This window comes from Salvelinus fontinalis, chromosome 42 (assembly GCF_029448725.1).
Source record: "Salvelinus fontinalis isolate EN_2023a chromosome 42, ASM2944872v1, whole genome shotgun sequence".
Classification (NCBI taxonomy): Eukaryota; Metazoa; Chordata; class Actinopteri; order Salmoniformes; family Salmonidae; genus Salvelinus; species Salvelinus fontinalis.
In genome coordinates this window covers 19756970-19778370 of record NC_074706.1, presented here as the reverse complement: position 1 = coordinate 19778370, position 21401 = coordinate 19756970, and the positions used below count along the sequence as shown (strand labels likewise).

General features: G+C 42.7%; 1 protein-coding gene across 2 annotated transcripts; it reads left to right on the top strand.

Annotated features, from left to right (window-relative positions):
- Window positions 1–3274: 3274 nt before the first annotated feature.
- On the top strand, window positions 3275–19810 carry LOC129841429 (uncharacterized). 2 transcript variants are annotated; one of them, XM_055909691.1, is made up of 8 exons: window positions 3275–3790; window positions 5358–5488; window positions 5670–5834; window positions 9151–9315; window positions 9630–9740; window positions 9950–10061; window positions 10285–10412; window positions 13286–19810. In XM_055909691.1, exons 1-8 carry the CDS (start codon window positions 3508–3510, stop codon window positions 14327–14329), a joined length of 2139 nt encoding a protein of 712 aa, XP_055765666.1. In that variant the 5' UTR covers window positions 3275–3507; the 3' UTR covers window positions 14330–19810. The 2 variants fall into 2 exon arrangements, with proteins under 2 accessions (XP_055765666.1, XP_055765667.1); XM_055909692.1 differs by lacking the exon at window positions 9630–9740.
- The last annotated feature ends 1591 nt before the right edge of the window (window positions 19811–21401 follow it).

The following is a 21401-nucleotide window of genomic DNA, read 5'->3' as shown; positions in this document are numbered from 1 at the left end:
AGTCTGTCTCAGTGATGCGGCTTGTCTTCTACTCTGATGGAAAGAGTGCGCCCCTTAGCGGATAATCCATGAATTGCAGCGAATTAAAAATATTAATTCCATGTCTTTTATGCATTTTTTCCACTTTCAAATTATCCTGCGGGCCTGATCGAACCTCCTTGGGGGCCGGTTCCGGCCCGCGGGCCGTATGTTTGACACCCCTGACATAGAGACAGGCTGGACAGTCTCAAGAGGGAAAATATCTGCCAGCAATTTGTTGGATCCATTGAAACCCACAAACATATGTTCGGTTCTTTTGTTCAGTAGTGTGTATAGCAGTGGTTCTCAACCTTTTTTGGGTACTGGAACCCCTGCATATTTTGAGGCAAGGCAGGCAAGGTTTTCAGCGGTCCTCAGGGACCACCACCCCCTCTATATTATATGTAAACTTACTGGAAACCTTGTGGTACTGACTACATTCATTACACTTTTTTATTTCACGGACACCTTGCAATTAGTCCATGGACCCCTGTTTGAGAACCCCTGGTGTAATTGATAATTGTTCTTTTGTTTAGTAGTTTTTAGTACATGACAGTACACTTACAAATTATTTATTTCATGTTATTTTATTTAAAATTGCATAATTTGTGTGACATACTTGTCCATAGCTGCTGTTTGAAGAGTTGAGACACTGACTGAAGGATATTTTGTTTGATTTATTTGGGTTTTTCATTGAAGTAGTTATTTTGCTTTTAGAACTGTACTTATTTTAAGCTTTTTGTTCTTGTAAAGATATTGTAGTAGACTCAGGCCAGGTGCACATATTTAATGACTATATAAATGTATCACAAAGTCAAATTAAAAGGTCAATTCTATACGGAGACCAACTTTGTGATGGTTCTCAATGGAGATTCTTTACGATGAGATCACACCATGTTCATTGTACTTACGAAAACTGCTCCCATACAGTGTACAGTACCATTGCCGCCTACTGGCCTTTCTTGATATTGCTGGTTGTAAGTACGAATACCTGCATACATACTGGACTGATAAGGAACACTGCTATAACTATTATTAGTAGTAGTATTATAATGATTTAAACAAGTTGGGACAACCCTTCAGTTAACTACTGTACCTATCAATTATCCAGTAGTAGTAATTATGGTTCCTCAATATACATTTAACATATTACAACGTAGGCTGTGTTACAGCACTACTTTTGCTGTCCCCCTCAGGAATTGCTCCTGAGAAAATTTCATGTAATTGTCCCCTCCAAGGTTGATATCAGATTTTCGCCCCGTCTCACTGGTCACCCCAAAGCCAATTCTTTCTTTGGCCGCCTCTCCTTCCAGTTCTCTGCTGCCAATGACTGGAACGAACTGCAAAAATCTAAATCACTGAAGCTGGAGACTCATATCTGCCCCACTAGCTTTAAGCACCAGCTGTCAGAGCAGCTCACAGATCACTGCACCTGTACATAGCCCATCTGTAAATAGCCCATCCAACTACCTCATCCCCATAATGTATTTATTTATCTTGCTCCTTTGCACCCCAGTATCTCTACTTGCGCATTCATCTTCTGCACATCTACCATTCCAGTGTTTAATTGCTATATTGTAATTACTTCGCCACCATGGCCTATTTATTGCCTTACCTCCCTTGTCCTACCTCCTTTGCACATACTGTATATAGACTTTTTCTACTGTATAATTGACTGTATGTTTGTTTATTCCATGTGTAACTCTGTGTTGTTGTATGTGTTGAACTGCTTTACTTTATCTTGGTCAGGTCGCCGTTGCAAATGAGAACTTGTTCTCAACTAGCCTACCTGGTTAAATAAAGGTGAAATAAAAATTAAATTAAACAGTGCCCATCAAGTCTGACAATAGAGAATGAATTGTAAGCACCAAAGTGTGTTCTCAACTAAGTGTGTTTATCAAAATAATATCTGAAAATGTCAGTTGTTGAACATAATACTTCTATTTGCAATAGCAATTTATGATATATGCAGTTTATTCCATGTATCAACACTACATGTAGGACGGACATAAGACATTCCCACATACAGTATACACATAGAGAGGCATTTTTCAGCTATGATTTTACCACTCAGAATCCAGAATGGATATGACAATGTGGCCAGCACAAGACGTAATACACCCTTATAACAATCTACTTTTTGATCTTCTTGACTTCTTATCTGGTAAACTGCTACTATGTGTCAAGAAAAGAGCCCCAATTAGGGGTTAGTGTACTCCAGTAAAAAAGGGCTGGTTTAGATTAAAAACTATTGCCCTGTGTCCCCGTTCATAGGGGCATGAGAGACTAGTCAGTGGTAGAATTGAGTTGGCACTTTATTGGCCCAAACACCCACAGACCTACAAGGTTGAGGTTACTCATGGACAGTAATTAGTAATTTATATATTTTTTGCATTGATGCATTGTGTCTTCTAACTGCCCAAGAATAGGATCCAAAGTGTTAGGAAATATTTGTTCCCATAAATACAAAGGAGGATGTATCTCCTTATACCTCTGGCACTTTAGTCAGACAGCCAGACTGTGTAAAAACTTTATGATGGGGCCGGCAACGGAGTTCCCATTGACTAAGCACCACGGAGACCAATCAGGAGAGAATACATACAGATCAAGGGTGCCAATTGAAAGTCAAGGGGTGTGTCTGTGTCTTTTGGATTACTCTCTCTTTACAGAGAACCCCTGTGGTTCAAGTCAAGAGCTACCTTTCCCCTTTCAGTCTGCTCTGTGCATGTCTGAAAGTGACAGAGCCCACAGCCAAGAGTTTTTCACAGTATGTAAAAAAAAATATGACACTTATGAATGTATGTAAAATGCTAATATGTATTAGATCCAGAACGATGGAATAACTGTAGTCCACTGACTATATAAGGGTAGTCAGTGGACATTCTGAACCTTGTTTGAAGTCAGTAGGTCACATGACCAAGGAGCTATTGAAATGTGAAAGTTTGACAAATTTATGTAAAAACTTGTGAGATGAAAATGGACAAACTAAAGGGTGTGCAATGTGTAGGCCCACTGCGTGTACATTCTGAACCTTGTTTGAAGTCAGTAGAAAGAGTTATTGAAATTCAAAAATGTAAATAAATAATAAAAAATAGTGCGAGATGTAAAAAAATAAAAAATAAAAAAGGGGTATAGTGCTGTATACATTTTGTGGGTTAGATGGTGGTGCAATTTATTTTCTCCATTTCCATTATTTTTGTGACAAAATGTGCAATTCACACTCCGACCTGTGAAAGGCAACAATAACCAACACAGCGTCCAATCTACCATAAACTCACACGAAGAAGAAGTAAACAGAAAGTGAACAGTGACTAAGAACAATTTCCATTTTAGCGTTTTCATTGTTATTTTGACGTTTATTAACACCCTGGAACTCAATAGATTACTCATTTAACTGCACAGTACCACATACTTAGAGCGTGTAGTGTTTAATACGCGCTGGAGACTGGACTTGGTTGATAGATGTTATCTAGGTAGCGCTAGCGAACAATGGCTAACTGTATGGTTTTTCACACTCAAATAGCCTCCATCATGGAGGTGCTAGCGAATGCAGCTGTAGCAGAGATCTGTAAACTCGTAGACGACGACTATGCAGTGTTACGTTTGGAAATAACTCAAAGCCAGAAAGAAAACAGGGGATTGCGAAGGAAACTACAGCTACAGGAACTGAAGGTATCACGGGAGCGCGCAGAGAGGACAATGCGAGAGCGCATCCTCACCAGTCGCCCCAGCAGTGTCAAGATCATCGACCGAAACAGAGAAATGTCAAGAGGTACAGTTTGCATAAGTGTGTTGTGAACAACATCAGCGTGCACAACAATAGTGGAATCGGCATTCAAAATAAAAGTAACCCATTGAAAATGATTCAAACGGATAAAAATAGTGGAATGATGCCACAATAGATAATGCTAAACCAGGTTGTAATGTTGTTTATATAAATTCAACAGACTAATTAGTTAATTTGACAAAAGTGCAAGTCTGTTGAAATTGTACTGTGGATGTATAGACTACAGAATTAAATTGGGGCATTATTATATTGCAGTGTACATACAGCCTTACCCATGGACCTTGGGTCTATGAAATGAGGTATCAGCCTACTCAGTGACACCCACAGATTACAATTCTGAAGAGTTTGTAGAAATATTTGCGTCGTAGTTCTTATTGTGGAACTGTGGGAAATCACCTCACCTTTCAGCCTATCCCATAAGGTGGCGCACAATTGGCCCAGCGTCATCCGGGTTAGAGTTTGGCCGGGGTAGGCCGTCATTGTAAATAAGAATTTCTTCTTAACTGACTTGCCTAGTTAAATAAAGGTTAAATAAATATTGTGCGTATTTAACATTCACATTGCAATGTACATCCTTACTTATGGATCTTGGGTCCATAAAATGGGGTATTAGCCTACTCAGTGACACCCACAGAACACAATTGTGAATAGTTTAAACAAATATTAGCATTGTGGAACTTTAACTGTGGGAAATCACCTCATACAGCCTAGTCCTTCCCAAGATCATAGGTATAAGGATGTACATTGCAAAATGCATGTTCAATACAATAGACTGAATAGTGATGTGATTTCCCACAGTTAAAGTAACACCATAAGAGCTACGCCGCTAATATTTGTGTAAACTTTTCAGAATTGTAATCTGTGGTTGTCACTGAGTAGGCTGATACCTATGGATCTTGGGTCCATGAAATGGGATAAGGCTGTACAGTGCATATAAGTATGCCTTCAATGCAATTATGAAGTCTACATCCACAGTGCGATTTAACATATTTAGTTTTTGTTGCGTTAAATTCAACAAAAGACAATTTAGTTTATATAACATTCCAACCTTGTTTTGAATGATCTAGTCCAATTGTGGCATGATTCCACAATTTTTATCCTTTTGCATCAAGGGGTGACTTTCAGTTTGAAGGCGAACCATTCCACTATTGTTGCTCATGCTAATGTTGTTCATGACACAGCCTGTCGCCATTCATATATAGCTCACTGCCTCTTCCCTGTTCCCTTCTGCATGTGTTACCTAGAATTGGGTCTTGGTCACTTTTTAGATTGTATGCAATAATTCCCCTGATTACTTAACTATCTTGTGCAAAGACACTGTATCATATTCTAACCAGATTCCTGATGTGCTGCATTTCCTTTTATTTCCTCAATTAAAACAATGTGATGCAAGTAACAATATATTGATCAATACAAAGCATATCAAAAAGTTATGAAAAGTGTTAGCCTTACATCCTTGCCAATTCTAGACAGTATCAATAGTGTACAATATATTGTTGAGCATTGACAGTGCCTAAACTAACCACCTCTTTTCCCCCAATCACTCTCTCAGGTGAAGGACATCTCACTGGAGGCCACAGGAGCTTTGTGAAGCCAGCAGGACACAATACATGGAGAGATGACCAACCAATCACTGTTGATGAGGGGAGTGGAACCTCAACTCAGCACGTTATTGTGATAGAGGTTAGTGTAACAGTACGTCAAATGTGGTCAGTATATTTCAGAAAGGTTCCCCTTAGCTATTCACTAGCTTACATGTACATCCTTATTTATCTGCCATAGGGAAGCTTGTGAGACTTCCCTATGAAATTGTTATCCAATTCAACCCATGTACCGGTAATAACCTCCTCTCTTCTTGTATCAGTCTGCAGACGCAGAGGCTGCGGGTCCTGGGGTCAAGCAGGAGATGGCTGAAGGAGAGGAGGACCCACGGCACAGCAGAGACATCCAGGCTGGAGCGCCCCCTGTAAGCACAGAGGACCCCACCACCGTCCCAGCGCAGCCCAGGACCCGACGCAGCATCACGGAGGTCAGTGGAACGCAGAACGCCGTCCTCAAGTCAGAGACCGACACCAAGACTTTAACTGTAACACACAGACTCTTACACACAGGTTCTGACCACAGATCAGACCCAGAGAGACTTGGGCGGGGGAGGCTGGGCTGTCCTCCTGCTCCCGGTTCTAACTACTTACCGGTATTTCACCAGAGAATGGTTCATTGCCGTGGGGATGGTGATGATGACGCGATAGACACTGGTGGTGATGATCCGTCTTGTTCTTACGCTACGGAGATGGACCCTGGCAACATGCCCTTGGGTTTAGAGACACAGACTGATCTGTCTAGAGGGGGCTGGAACCAGTACAGTAGTAGTGTATACTCTGAAGGGTGCCTTGATGAGAAAGGGGAGGTTATAGTGGTAGATGAGGTGGCTGTGAAAGTAGAGGGCGTCATTCCTCCCACATGGAATGCAGATAGTTCCCTAGGAAACAGACACTCACAAGGCAGAGATTTCTTAGATTATAGGGAAAGCTTAGAGACAAATCCAAATGTTGAGACCCACTCCCCTTCACACGCATTCAGGGATCGCGACCCAGTGTCCACGTCGATGGGGCCTTCCGATTTACACGGCCGTGTCCCTTTTGATCAGGTATTGAACTCAAAGGACCAAAGGGCCAAGGCCCTTGGGGAAGCAACATCAGGCAATAGTAAAGAGAAACGGTTCCTTTGCATGTTCTGTAACAAAGGCTTCAGCTGCTCCCAGAATGTGGAGATCCACCAGAGAGTCCACACAGGAGAGAAACCTTACAGCTGCCCCCAGTGTCACATGCGCTTCGCCCAGTCTGGCAGCCTGAAGAGGCACCAAAGGGTCCACACAGGGGAGAAACCCTACAGCTGCCCCCAGTGTGAGAAGAGGTTCTCCCGCCAACACCTGCTGAAGACGCACATGAAGGTTCACACGGGAGAGAGGCCGTTCATCTGTACGCACTGCGGGAAGAGGTTCTCAGAGAGGAGCTACCTCCGGATACACCAGCAGAAAAATCATTCCACTCTATAACATAGAAAGTTTGTTTAGATCAAACCCTACAATAAAGATAGACTCAGCAACATGACTTAGATGCACAAAGTAAACAGCGGTAGTTGGTCAATTTCTGCAACAACTAAGAGCGTTGATGCACAAGGCTAAACTTCTCTGATGTTTTGGTCCTGCAGCTACCACCTTGTAGCGGCGTGAAGCGAACCCGTGTACATGTGCAGATACTCTTTGTGACTGTGTGAGACCATCATGCTCATCACAATATCTGTGGTTCTGCTCGTGGCAACCACATAACGTGTCTTCCTTTTAAAGACAAAGGTTAATTTTCATTGTTGTCAGAATAACAGATTTCAGTGTTGAATATTCCTGGGTAGAATAATGCAGTCAGGTATTGTGTGATACACATATAATTACAGTGCCTTCAGAAAGTATTCACACCACTTTACTTTTTCCACATTTTGTTGTGTTACTGGCCTACACACAATACCCCATAATGTGAAAGTGGAATTATGTTTTAAGAAATTTTTACAAATGAATAAAAAATGAAAAGCTGAAATGTCTTGAGTCAATAAGTATTCAACCCCTTTGTTATGGATAGCCTAAATAAGTTCAGGAGTAAAAATGTGTCACATAAGTTGCATAGTGTTTAACATGATTTTTGAATGACTACCTCGTCTCTGTCACACATACAGATAATTGTCAGGTCCCTCAGTCGAGCAGTGAATTTCAAACAGATTCAACCACAAAGACCAGGAAGGTTTTCCAATGCCTCACAAAGAATGGCACATATTGGTAAATGGGTAAAATAAAAATAAAAGCAGGCATTGAATATCCCTTTGAGCATGAGGAAGTTATTAATTACACTTTGGATGGTGTATCAATACACACAGTCACTAAAAATATACAGGCATCCGTCCTAACTCAGTTGCCAGAGAGGAAAGAAACCACTCAGTGACTTTACCATGAGGCCAATGGTGACTTTGAAACAGTTACCGAGTTTAATGGCTGTGATAGGAGAAAACTGAGGATGGATGAAAAGGATTGTAGTTACTACACAATACTAACCTAATTGACAGAGTGAAAAGAAGGAAGCCTGTACATACAAATATTCCTAAACATGCATCCTGTTTGCAAATAGGCACTAAAGTAAAACTGCAAGAAATGTGGCTAAGAAATTAACTTTGTCCTGAATACAAAGCGTTATGTTTGGGGCAAATCCAAAACAACCCATAACTGAGTACCACACTACATATTTTCAAGCATGGTGGTGACTGCATCATGTTATGGGTGTGCTTGTCATCGGCAAGGACTCTGAGTTTTTTATCATAAAAAGAAACAGAATAGAGCTAAGCACAGGTAAAATCCTAGAGGAAAACCTGGGTCAGTCTGCTTTCCAACAGACACTGGGAAATTAATTCACCTTGCAGCAGGACAATAACCTTAAACACAAGGCCAAATATACGCTGGCGTTGCATACCAAGACGACATTGAATGTTCCTGAGTGGCCTAGTTACAGTTTTGACTTCAATCTGCTTGAAAATCTATGGTAAGACTTGAAAATGTCTGTCTGTCTAATGATCAACAACCAATTTGACAGAGCATGAAGAGCATGTTTTAAGAATAATGTGCAAATATTGTACAATACAGGTGTGCAAAGCTCTCAGGGACATACCCAGAAAGACTCACAGCTGTAATCGTTGCCAAAGGTGATTCTAACATGTTTTGACTCGGGTTGAATACTTATCTAATCAAGATATATTCGTGTTTTTTTATTTGAAAAAATTCCTGATACACTTTTAATGAGAAAATGAATACAGTTCATCAAGTACATGCAGATTTGTTGTTGACTTGTGTGTGTGGTTTTCATATGGTGTATTTAAAACTTGTTTCTGTTTAATAAACACAACATGGGACTTTTTATTCTAAGACTTTCATTGAGACTCTCTTTAGTATACATCACATCTGATCTCACCCTATTCTGCATACACCCACCAGTGCTTTATAACCAATATACACTTACTAAATATACCTACACATACCCACACACTAACAAACACCTACTGTACACGTCATTATAGTTTAGTCAGGTTTGTCTGATGATGACTTTTGACTTATCATAGCTGACTTATTTTTACCCACAACATATTTATGTCCAACATGATGGGTTTAACAACAAGTCATTCTTTAACTACAGTAAAGCACTCAAATGTAGTGGGGATGGGTAAACACCCCATGTTGAAAGTGTTTATGTGTGTACGTGTGTACCTGAGGTGTGTATGTCTGTGTAATCTGTATCACCTGACTCTTCCAGGAGGAGGAGGGTCCAGAGGTGCTGCTGGTAAAGGAGGAGGGGTGTGAGGAGGATCTGGGGAACCCTGAGGAGACCATGGTCATGGAGGACAACCAGACTACACCTCCTCCTGAACCCACAGAGGAACCAGCTGAGCAGCACAGGACCACACACAGTTTCACTGAGGTGAGCCCACTATGAACTACTGTCTGAATGCTATTAGGTCAGTGCCTGTATCCACAAAGTCTCTCAGAGTAGGAATACTGATCTAGGATCAGTTTAGCCTTTTAGATCATAATGAATAAGATTATATATAAAGATCCTAGATCAGCATTCCTACTCTGAGATTCTTTTGTGATACGGGCCCAGCTATTGATTAATTTTGTCTTAAGTGTGGGACCATGCCTTTAAATTATCTAACCATTTTTATTTATTTTTTATTGAACCTTTATTTAACTAGGGAAGTTAGTTAAGAGCAAATTCTTATTTTACAATGACAGCCTACCCCAGCCAAACCCTCCCCTAACCCGGACGATGCTGGGGCAATTGTGCGCCGCCCTATGGGACTCCTGATCACGGCCAGTTGTGATACAGCCTGGGATCGAACCAGGGTCTGTAGTGACGCCTCTAGCACTGCATCTTAGTGCCTTAGACTGCTACGCCCCTCGGGAACCATTAGTGTGTCAAGTAATCAAATCAACTAACACTTTTGCATAGTACTCATAGCAATCCTTCATTGCTCAATCAGAAGATGTTCCATAGCAGGGTGCTCATATCAGATTTCTTGATCCAACATCCTCTCACTCTGTATCTCTTACAGTCAGTAGACATGGAGGATGGGAAGCCTGATCTGCTGCTGGTCAAAGAGGAGACGATAGAGGACGGACCAGAGAGCATTGATCTGCTGAGTGGACTAAAGATGGGGGAGCAAGGTCAGAGAGAAATACATATAGCCTACATACAGTAATATATCTTAAATGGGAATAGTGATGCACCTGGCTATAGTGTTTTCTTCATTCATAAAATGAAATCAATATAACTTATGTTTACATACGAAAACACATAATGTCTTAACTTTACCAGGTGATTGACCAGGTAAAGAAACTCCATACGTAGAGTTCTCTCTGTCATGCTTTGTAAACCCTCTTCCTACAGGTGGTTGGCTGGAGGCTAACAGAGGAGACTGGGCAGCCATCATGGATACCCAGACTCAGACGGGTGCAGCCAAGGGCCCAGGGGACAACATCACTGATCAGGCCAGGACCAGAGATGACATAGTGAAGGTCAGTGGATGGGACAGCGTCCTCAACTCTGGGCTGTGGAACAACACTGTTAACCACAACCAGAAACAGACAGTCGAACACAAAACAACATCCAAACTTAGTCGACAAGACAAGACAGGCTGAGACCTTGGGCGAGGTGTAGATTTGGTCTGCGGGGACGTGTCCATATACGGCTGGAGAGAACAGACAGACTCGGCTAGCGATGCTGTTTCATGCTCCTATAGTTGTGATTCAGAGAGACTGATTTCGCCTCAGGTTAACCCCCTAACAGGTGCTGCCTTCAGCCTGCCTTCTATAGGATCTAGCAACTGGAACATGGACCCAGCTACAACACAGACACTCCCTGGCCTTCGTCCTCCTCACACTCTGTTTAACCAGACATCAAACAGTGCCAGTGCCTCCATACTAAATGGCTACACAAGACCATTGACAAATGACAGTAGTAGAGACGCTATCAGTAGATCCGGTGGCAAAGAGAAGCGCTTCCCGTGTTCATTCTGTGGGAAAGCCTTCAGTTTCCCCAAACAGGTGGAGATCCACCAGAGGATGCACACGGGGGAGAAATAATTTGGCTGCCACCTGTGTGAGAAGAGGTTCTCTTACCAGCACCACTTGAAGAGGCATCTGAAGGTCCACACAGGAGAGAGGCCATTCACCTGTACGCACTGCAGGATGAGGTTCTCAGAAAGGAGCTACCTCTGGTTTTGTCAGCAGAAAATGCACACGGCCCATGTGTAGAGTATAGTGACATTTAATATTAGTTCGCTTTTAGTTAATTCTGTTGGTTTTAGATGTACAGTTGAAGTCGGAAGTTTACATACACCTTAGCCAAATAAATTTAAACTCAGTTTTTTCACAATTCCTGACATTTAATCTTAGTAAAAATTCCCTGTCTTAGGTCAGTTAGGATCACCACTTTATTTTAAGAAAGTAAAATGTCAGAATAATAGTAGAGAGAATGATTTATTTCAGATGTTATTTCTTTCATCACATTCCCAGTGGGTCAGAAGTTTACATACACTCAATTAGTATTTGGTAGCATTGTGTTTAACTTGGGTCAAACGTTTCGGGTAGCCTTCCACAAGCTTTCCACAATAAGTTGGGTGAATTGTGGCCCATTCCTCCTGACAGAGCTGCTGTAACTGAGTCAGATTTGTAGGCCTCCTTGCTCGCACACGCTTTTTCAGTTCTGCCCACACATTTTCTATGGGATTGTGGTCAGGGCTTTGTGATGGCCACTCCAATACCTTGACTTTGCTGTCCTTAAGCCATTTTTCCACAACTTTGGAAGTATGCATGGGGTCATTGTCCATTTGGAAGACCCATTTGCGACCAAGCTTTAACTTCCTGACTGATGTCTTGAGATGTTGCTTCAATATATCCACATAATTTTCCTTCCACATAATTCCATCTATTTTGTGAAGTGCACCAGTCCCTCCTGCAGCAAAGCACCCCCACAACATGATTCTGCCACCCCTGTGCTTCACGGTTGGGATGGTGTTCTTCGGCTTGCAAGCCTCCCCCTTTTTCCTCCAAATGTAATGATGGTCATTATGGCCAAACAGTTCTATTTTTGTTTCATCAGACCAGAGGACATTTCTCCAAAAAGTACAATCTTTGTCCCCATGTGCAGTTGCAGACCGTAGTCTGGCTTTTTTATGGTGGTTTTGGAGCAGTGGCTTCTTCCTTGCTCAGCGGCCTTTCAGGTTATGTCGATATAGGACTCGTTTTACTGTCTATATGGATACTTTTGTACCGGTTTCCTCCAGCATCTTCACAAGGTCCTTTGCTGTTGTTCTGCGATTGATTTGCACTTTTCGCACCAAAGTACGTTCATCTCTAGGAGACAGAACACGTCTCCTTCCTGAGCGGTTTGACGGCTGCGTGGTCCCATGGTGTTTATACTTGCGTACTATTGTTTGTACAGATGAACGTGGTACCTTCAGGCGTTTGGAAATTGCTCCCAAGGATGAACTAGACTTGTGGTTGTGGAGGTCTTGGCTGATTTATTTTGATTTTCCCATGATGTCAAGCAAAGAGGCACTGAGTTTGAAGGTAGTCCTTGAAATACATCCACAGTTACACCTCCAATTGACTCAAATTATGTCAATTAGCCTGTCAGAAACTTCTAAAGAAAAATTACTTGTATCATGCACAAAGTAGATGTCCTAACCGACTTGCCAAAACTATAGTTAACAAGAAATTTGTGGAGTGGTTGAAAAACAAGTTTTCATGACTCCAACCTAAGTGTATGTAAACTTCCGACTTCAACTGTATACTCTTCACTGATGAAGAGTGACAACTTTGTCCCTTTTTAGGTTGATACTGGTGTTTGAAAGTGAGATAAGGATGGTGCCTTAATTCATGTTTACTTGACAAGAAGTAGTGAAGCTGTATGAAATGTAAATGTTGAACCTTTTCCAAAGTATCTTAACATTAAATCGAGTGTACCAGATTTACAGAAAAGGTCAATTGTTACCATAGTGAGAAAAGTTATTGTACCTGTCACATGTATTGTTTTGTGCAATAAAATTACTCAACTTCATGTTTTGTGATTGTATGATCATTTTGTTTAAATTAAATACAAAATTGACTCTGTGCTGACTGACCTGGTTATTTTTGTATCATTGCAGGGACTGAGTTTCTCTTATTTCAGTCGAACCACAACATTATACTTAATTGATTAATCAACACACAAGGACATTTTTTATAATAAACTCAATAAACTCCAATGGCTCCATATTGTTAGGTACTTGAATCACAGTGTTAGAGATGGGCTTGACTGTCTTTAACATTTTATTATATCATGTCATGTTTCTATATGTACAGCAAAGAGTTTCTTATATGCTTTTCTGTACAATCTTTGTTTGCAGTCTGCAGTCCATGAAGACCTGCTCATATCCAGTGTTACTGGTGGGAGAGAGTGGACCTCTGAAGCGACTGATCACATACCCTGGCCCAGGACCAGAACTGTGGATCAGGAGCCGTTACTCTTCCTTCCTGAGTCGGAACCAGGACCCAACCAAGAGGGACAGAGACTCCTCCACCACCACACAGAACACAACCAGTGGACAGGTGGACTGAACAACCTCAGTCCTGGTGGTCATCCGAGAGACAGAGGCTCCAGTCAGGGATCCAGTCTGCAGCCCAGATCCTTCTCTTCACAGTCTCAGTGTAGGGATGGAGCAGGGCCTGGGGCTGATAGAGATAGACCCTCCTGTTCCTATGATACAAACACCACAGTATCCATGATGAACAGAGCAGGTTACCCCGGGTTTCAGCCTTCACAGAGAGTGACAGGAGACCCCCCTGGTGGGAGTCTAACAGGAAGTCTGTCTTCTCCTTCAGGGTCACATCTAATGCCTAGTGACTGGGTTCATAGAAGGCCTGAACCTGGGTCTAGTCTTCCTCAGTTACCTCCTGGTTACCCCACCAATACAGACAGGGTCAGGATGGGTGTTCACCACAAGAGGTATCTAGCCTATAACACAGAACACAATCCCAACAACACCCAGACAATGGCTAAAGGTCAAGGAGGGAGTTCAAAGATTAACCACCTGAGGGTGGTGGCTCCTGCTTCTACCTCCTCAGGTGTCATTGGGTCACAACGTGGGAGGTCGAGCATTAGGACGGACGCCGACAAGCTGTACATCTGCCCAACGTGTGGGAAGCGCTTTGCTAAAGCAAACTATGTGAAGGAGCACCAGACCATTCACACCAAGGAGAGGCCCTTCAAGTGTAAGCTGTGTTACAAGAGCTTCTCCTTCCTGAGTAACCTTATCAGACATAGGAGTGTCCACAATGGAGAGAAGCCCTTCAGCTGTACCCAGTGTCACATGCGCTTTGCCCATGCTGGCAACCTGAAGAGGCACCAGAAGGTCCACACGGGAGAAAGTCTACAGCTGCCCCCAGTGTGAGAAGAGGTTCTCCCACCAGCACTAGCTGAAGATGCACTTGAAGGTCCACACAGGAGAAAGGCCATTCACCTGTACACACTGCAAGATGTTCTCAGAGAGGAGCTACCTCATGATACACCAGCAGAAAATGCACACAGCCCATGTATAGAGAATAGTGTATGTAATGTAGTACTAGTTAGTTTGTAGTTCATTCTGTTGGTTTTGGATGCAGTAGGGAACTGGATGAGGTGACATGAGGGAAGAATGATTATGATGAGGTAGAGTAGATGATATGGTGATGTTTGGTGTGAAGGTGTCTGTAAAAATGCTTTACTGATGAAGAGTGAAACTGGTCCTTTAGGTTGATACTTGTGTTTTATAGTGAGGAAATGATAGTGCCTTAATTCATGTTTACTTACTTTTATTTACATTTTAGTCATTTAGAAGACGCTCTTAACCAGAGCGACTTACAGGAGCAATTAGGGTTAAGTGCCTTGATCAAGGTCTCATCAACAGATTTCTCACCTAGTCGGCATGGAGACTTGAACCAGTGACTTTTGGTTCTTAACTGCTAGGCTACCTGCCAGCTACTTGACATATAGTAGGGAAGATATGGACCAAACTTGTTTTTGCGTGGATTCCGAGGCGCAGTTAGCTTTTAACAGCTAGGAAACACAGCTAACCAAACAACAGTGCTAGGTGGCTGTACTACAAAAACACTGGTCGTTGTCGGGGGAAAGACGCATTGTTAAAAACTTTTTGTAAACAACTGGTTGCAGTAAAGAGCCAACCTGGATACTAAGGAGATCCTGAGGGAAATCGACGAGTATCAACAGCTTTACGCTATGGAGGAACAACATACTCCATCATGGAAAGATCCGGCTATCTCACAAAAGAACCCCCCCCCCACCGAAAAAGACACATTAATCTACAGACAGACGATTTACTTACCGTTTAAGTAGAGGCTAGTGCTCTGGCTGGAATCCATGCACTAGAGGCTAGTGCTCTGGCTGGAATCCATGCACTAGAGGCTAGTGCTCTGTCTGGAATCCATGCAACACTGGAACAGTTGTGTGAGGAAGTAGCAGGGCTGAGGGGGGAGTTTAGCCAGAGTAAAATTCTCATGCTCCTAGGAGAGAACAATACACTCACAGCCAAGGTAAAAATCCACAATTCCGACATGGATTGTCAACTTAGGGAAAACAGAGTGATGAGGGAGTCGCTACTAGATATACAAAGTCGTAGCATGCGTGAACATTTTATATTTTCTCGGAATCCTAAGGACGCATCCAATAATCCAGAGGGCGTGATCAGAGACTTCATGCAATCCACCTTGAAACTTCCTCTAGAGACTGTAAACAAGGGGTCTTTCCACCGAGTACAGAGACTTGGAGCTCAGAGTGACAAGACCAAGGGTCCCCGACCGATCATCGCAAAATGTGAACACTACCAACAAAAGGAGCTGATCTAAAGCAGGGGAAGGGAGCTTAAAGGGACCAAATTCAGTCTTATTGACCAATTTCCATGGGAGATAAACGAACGTCGCAAGAGACTGTATCCTGTACAGAGGCAACAGAGGGAGATGGCTAAGTGTGCCTTTCTCATTGTGGACAAACTATAGATGGACAGCTATTCCGAGACAGCTCCATAACACCATGGCTGTACTAAATTCTACAGGGACTTCAGGTTACGAAAAAAAGAAAGTATGGGAACTGTAAAAATATCTGAACACTATGAAGTGGATATGAACACACGTACTCAACTACATGCTCGCTTACACATACGGACTTATACATACATACTTGATCTCGCTCTCTTCTCTCACTCTTCTCTTTTCTCCCACTCCCTCTATTGTCGAACTGTTCTATAATTTAATGCTTCTTGTCTGTCTATGTCTTTGTCTACATGTTTCCAACAAGCAAGGGGAAGATATCAGAATAGGGACATTGGGGAATAATAACATATTGTACGGGATACATTTGTACTGTAGTGAAGCCGTCTATAGTAATGTAAGGTCTCTTTCAAAATCATGTGAAACGTCAATTGCTATGGAAATGCTGGGATGTGTTTTTCAATGATGTTAAAGGTAATTATGATACAATATGGATTACAATTATCATCATGAATATTGTTAGGTTCTAATTCTCAGAGTAAAAAAACTCAATGGACATTTATGAAAGCTTAACCAAGTTTATTCTGCTCAAAGGGTCAATACAGCTGCATTCAGACGAAAACATTTTCCCCCACCACAAGTATATATACTCCAATTTAGGCACTCCCCCCTTCTCACCAATCCTTACATATTTTATTGTTAGACAGGAAGACGAAGTGATAGGATAACAAACCATTGTTTCTCCCTTAAGGGAATCTGACCTGACCTCAACCCCCTTGACACCTTATCCAAAGATCTCTACCCGTCTCCCCTAACACATTCCAAAGCCATCTGGCTCCTACAGATGACCATTAACTTCTGATGTAAAAATCAGTCTCTTTCAATCCTTAGATACTATACTTCTGAGTATAACAATGTTCCAAGTTTAACCCAGAATCTAACAATATTAAGGCTATACGCACTACATGTTACACACATAGACAACCATGCAAATTGGCAGGGTTATGTATTTGGACATCACACATTATAGTCTTAATCTTATACAGACATTGTACACACTCTCACTAAATCACATCAAATATTATACACATCAACCTACTCAGATTTACTACACACATAATATCTTGTCTCAATTTTCTAACATCTGTGGCATTGGCTCACAGGCAAACAGGCAACTGAATAAAACACATTTCTAGAACCTATTTCTTGAATTCTAAATATCAGACCTGAAAGCTCTAATTTTGACCGTCATAATACCTCTGATGGCAGTAACTTTACAAGCACTAATTATGGTCAATTTAGACTGTTGCGCCTTCTTCACCACACTGTCTATGTGGGTGGACCATTTCAGTTTGTCAGTTTGTCAGTGATGTGTACGACGAGGAACTTTCCACCTTCTCCACTGCAGTCCCGTTGATGTGGATAGGGGGGGGTGCTCTCTCTGCTGTTTCCTGAAGTTCACAATCGGCTCCTTTGTTTTATTGAAGTTGACTGAGAGGTGATTTTCCTTGCACCACACTCCCAGGGCCCTCACCTCCTCCCTGTAGGCTGTTTCGCCATTGTTGGTAATCAGGCCTACTACTGTTGTGTCGTCTGCAAACTTGATGATTCAGTTGGAGGCGTGCATGGCCACTCAATCATGGGTGAACAGGGAGTACAGGAGGGGGCTGAGCACGCATCCTTGTGGGGCCCCAGTGTTGAGTATCAGCAAAGTGGTGGTGTTGTTTCCTACCTTCACCACCTGGTGGGCGGCCCGGTAGGGAGTCCAGGACCCAGTTGCACAGGGTGGGGTTCAGACCCAGGGCCTTGAGCTTAATGATGAGCTTGGAGGGTACTATGATGTTGAATGCTGAGCTATAGTCAATGAACAGCATTCTTACATAGGTATTCCTCTTGTCCAGATGAAATGGGGCAGTGTGCAGGGTGATGGCGATTGCATCATCTGTGCATCTATTGGGGCGCAAAGCAAATTGAAGTGGGTCTAGGGTGTCAGGTAAGGTGGAGGTGATATGATCCTTGACTAGTCTCCCAAAACACTTCATGATGACAGAAGTGAGTGATGGTAATTTAGTTCAGTTACCTTTGCTTTCTTGGGTACAGGAACAATGGTGGACATTTTGAAGCATTTGGGAACAGCAGACTGAGATGGGGAGAGATTGAATATGTCCGTAAATACTCCAGCCAGCTGGTCTGTGCATGCTCTGAGGACGCGGCTAGGGATGCTGTCTGGGCCGGCAGCCTTGCGAGGGTTAGCACGCTTAAATGTCTTACTCACGTTGGCCACGAAGGAGAGCCCACAGTCCTTGGTAGCGGGCCGTGTCAGTGGCACTGTGTTATCTTTAAAGTGGGCGAGGTGTTTAGCTTGTCAGGATGCAAGACGTCTGTGATCCGCGACGTGGCTGTTTTTTCTTTTGTTGTCCGTGATTGTCTGTAGACCCTGCCACATACGTCTCGTGTCTGAGCTGTTGAATTGTGACTCCACTTTGTCTCTGTACTGACGTTTTGCCTGTTTGATTGTCTTACGGAGGGAATAATTTTTTTTTTGTATTTGGCCATATTCCCAGTCACCTTGCCATGGCTAAATGCAATGGTTCACGCTTTCAGTTTTACGTGAATGCTGCCATTTATCCACGGTTTCTGGTTAGGGTAGGTTTTAATAGTCACAGTGGGTCCAACATCTCCTATACACTTCCTGAGAATCAGCTTCCTATTTCGCAACAAAGCATCCTCACTCATGCTGCCAAACATACCCTCGTAAAACTGACCATCCTACCTATCCTCGACTTTGGCGATGTCATTTACAAAATGGCCTCCAACACTCTACTCAGCAAATTGGATGCAGTCTATCACAGTGCCATCCGTTTTGTCACCAAAGTCCCATATACTACCCACCACTGCTACCTGTATGCTCTCGTTGGCTGGCCCTCGTATCATACTCGTCGCCAAACCCATTGGCTCCAGGTCATCTATAAGTCTTTGCTAGGTAAGGCCCCGCCCAATCTCAGCTCACTGGTCACCATAGCAGCACCCACCCGTAGCACGCGCTCCAGAAGATGTATCTCACTGGTCACCCCCAAAGCCAATTCTTCCTTTGGCCGCCTCTCCTTCCAGTTCTCTGCTGCCAATGACTGGAACAAACTGCAAAAATCTCTGAAGCTGGAGACTCATATCTCCCTCACTAGCTTTAAACACCAGCTGTCAGAGCAGCTCACAGATCACTGCACCTGTACATAGCTCATCTGTAAATAGCCCATCCAATCTGCCTCATCCCCATACTGTATTTATTTATCTTGCTCCTTTGCACCCCAGTATCTCTACTTGCACATTCATCTTCTGCACATCCTACCATTCCAGTGTTTAATTGCTATATTGTAATTCCTTCGCCACCATGGCCTATTTATTGCCTTTACCTCTCTTATCCTACCTCATTTGCACATGCTGTATATAGACTTTTCTACTGTATAATTGATTGTATGTTTGTTTATTCCATGTGTAAGTCTGTGTTGTTGTATGTGTCGAACTGCTTTGCTTTATCTTGGCCAGGTCGCAGTTGCAAATGAGAACTTGTTCTCAACTAGCCTACCTGGTTAAATAAAATAAAAATGTAAACTCAGGATATGTTCCGGGTAGCCTCCGAGAACAACATAGACGAATTCACTGATACGTTGACTGAGTTTACATTTTTATTTTCATCAAAACAATCTTGAAGCGTGGACTCTAATTGGTCAGCTCAGCATTGAATTGTCCTTAGCACGGGGACTTCCTGTTTCAGTTTCTGCCTATAGGAAGGGAGGAACAAAATAGAGTTTATCAGATTTTCTGAAGGGAGGGCCTTGTAGGGATCCTGGAAGTTGGAGTAGCAGTGGTTGAGTGTTTTAGCAGCGCGAGTACTACAGTCAATAACAGTAACATTTTTCTAAAATTTGCTTTGTTAAAATCTCCAGCTACAATAAATGCGGCCTGAGGATATGTGGTTTCCAGTTTGCATTAAGCCAGTAAAGTTCTTTGATTGCCGTTGTGGTATCGGCTTGAGAGGGAATATACACGGCTGTGAATATAACCGAAGAGAATTCTCTTGGAAGGTAATACGGTTGGCATTTGATTGAGGTATTCTAGGTTGGTGAACAAAGGACTTGAGTTCCTGTTTGTTATCACAATCACACCATGAGTCATGAAACATACACCCCCACCCTTCTTCCCAGAGAGATATTTATTCCTGTCTGCGTGATGAACTGAGAACCCAACTGGCTTTACGGACTCAGACAGTATATCCTGAGAGAGCCTTGTTTCTGTGAAATAGGGTATGTTACAATCCCTGATGTCTCTCTGGAAGGAAATCCTCGCCCTGAGCTCGTCAACTTTATTATCCAGAGACTGAACATTAGCGAGTAACATACTCGGAAGCGGTGGGTGGTGTGTGCGCCTCCTGAGTTGGACTAGAAGTCCACTCCGAGCACCTCTTTTCTGCCGGCGGTGTTTTGGATCAGCCTCTGGAATCAGTTCAATCGCCCTGGGGTGTACAAACAAAGGTTCCGTTTCGGGAAAGTCGTATTCCTGGTCGTAATTCTGATTGTGCTGGTGAGTTACCGCCGCTCTGATTTCCAAAAGTTCTTCCCAGCAGTATGTAATAAGAAAACATTTCCTGGGCTAATAATGTATGAAATAACACATAAAAAACTAAATACTGCAATGTTTTCTAAGCGCTAGAAGCACAGCAGCCCTATCCGTCAGCGCCATTTTCCGCGTCATTCCCCTCAGGGATCGACCCTTGTTGTGCTTTGCTCTCCAGAGCAGGGCACCGTTCAAAAGAGTGATCAATGGGGTAGCATTGAGTGTAGAGGTGGATCAAATAAAAAATAATATTCCTGTTTGTGACACCCGCTGTTTGATGAGACGTAGACCCGGTGGCAATGGCAAGACTGAGAATACTCTGTCTGTCTTGTTGAGCTTTGACAGAGTTTCTACCTGGTGTGGTCATATTTGTTATTTTGTGAGGGCCTAGGTTCTGAACCTGGCCTAGTTTCGGACATGTTGCAGCAGTGTGATCCCACAATGTGAGATATGTGCAGGATGGCATAGTCAGAGGGAGTTTAAAGTTGGGATAGAGAATGCCTGGAGACCAGAATTTTAAAAATACAAGACAGTGTTTCATTCTGGAAATGGTCCTCTACAAGGTCCTTCGAGACAAAATATCCACAGGAAAGTATTATTTACCTGACTTGTTAGAGTGGTACTGAAGTAGACATTTCTATCACATTTGCAAAAACATGTAAACACCTGCAAGACTTTGGTTAGTATGCATGGTTTGCGTGCGTGTGCCTACGGTCATGAGCAAAACATATTGATTGCCACACACATAGACCCGCGTTTTGAAGTTGATTTAATAATACTTTCCTGTGGACAACCGGCAGAGTAAGATTAAATATAATTTTATTCAACACTCGTTGTCTACATAATTTAGTGACTAGGATAGAGAAAACA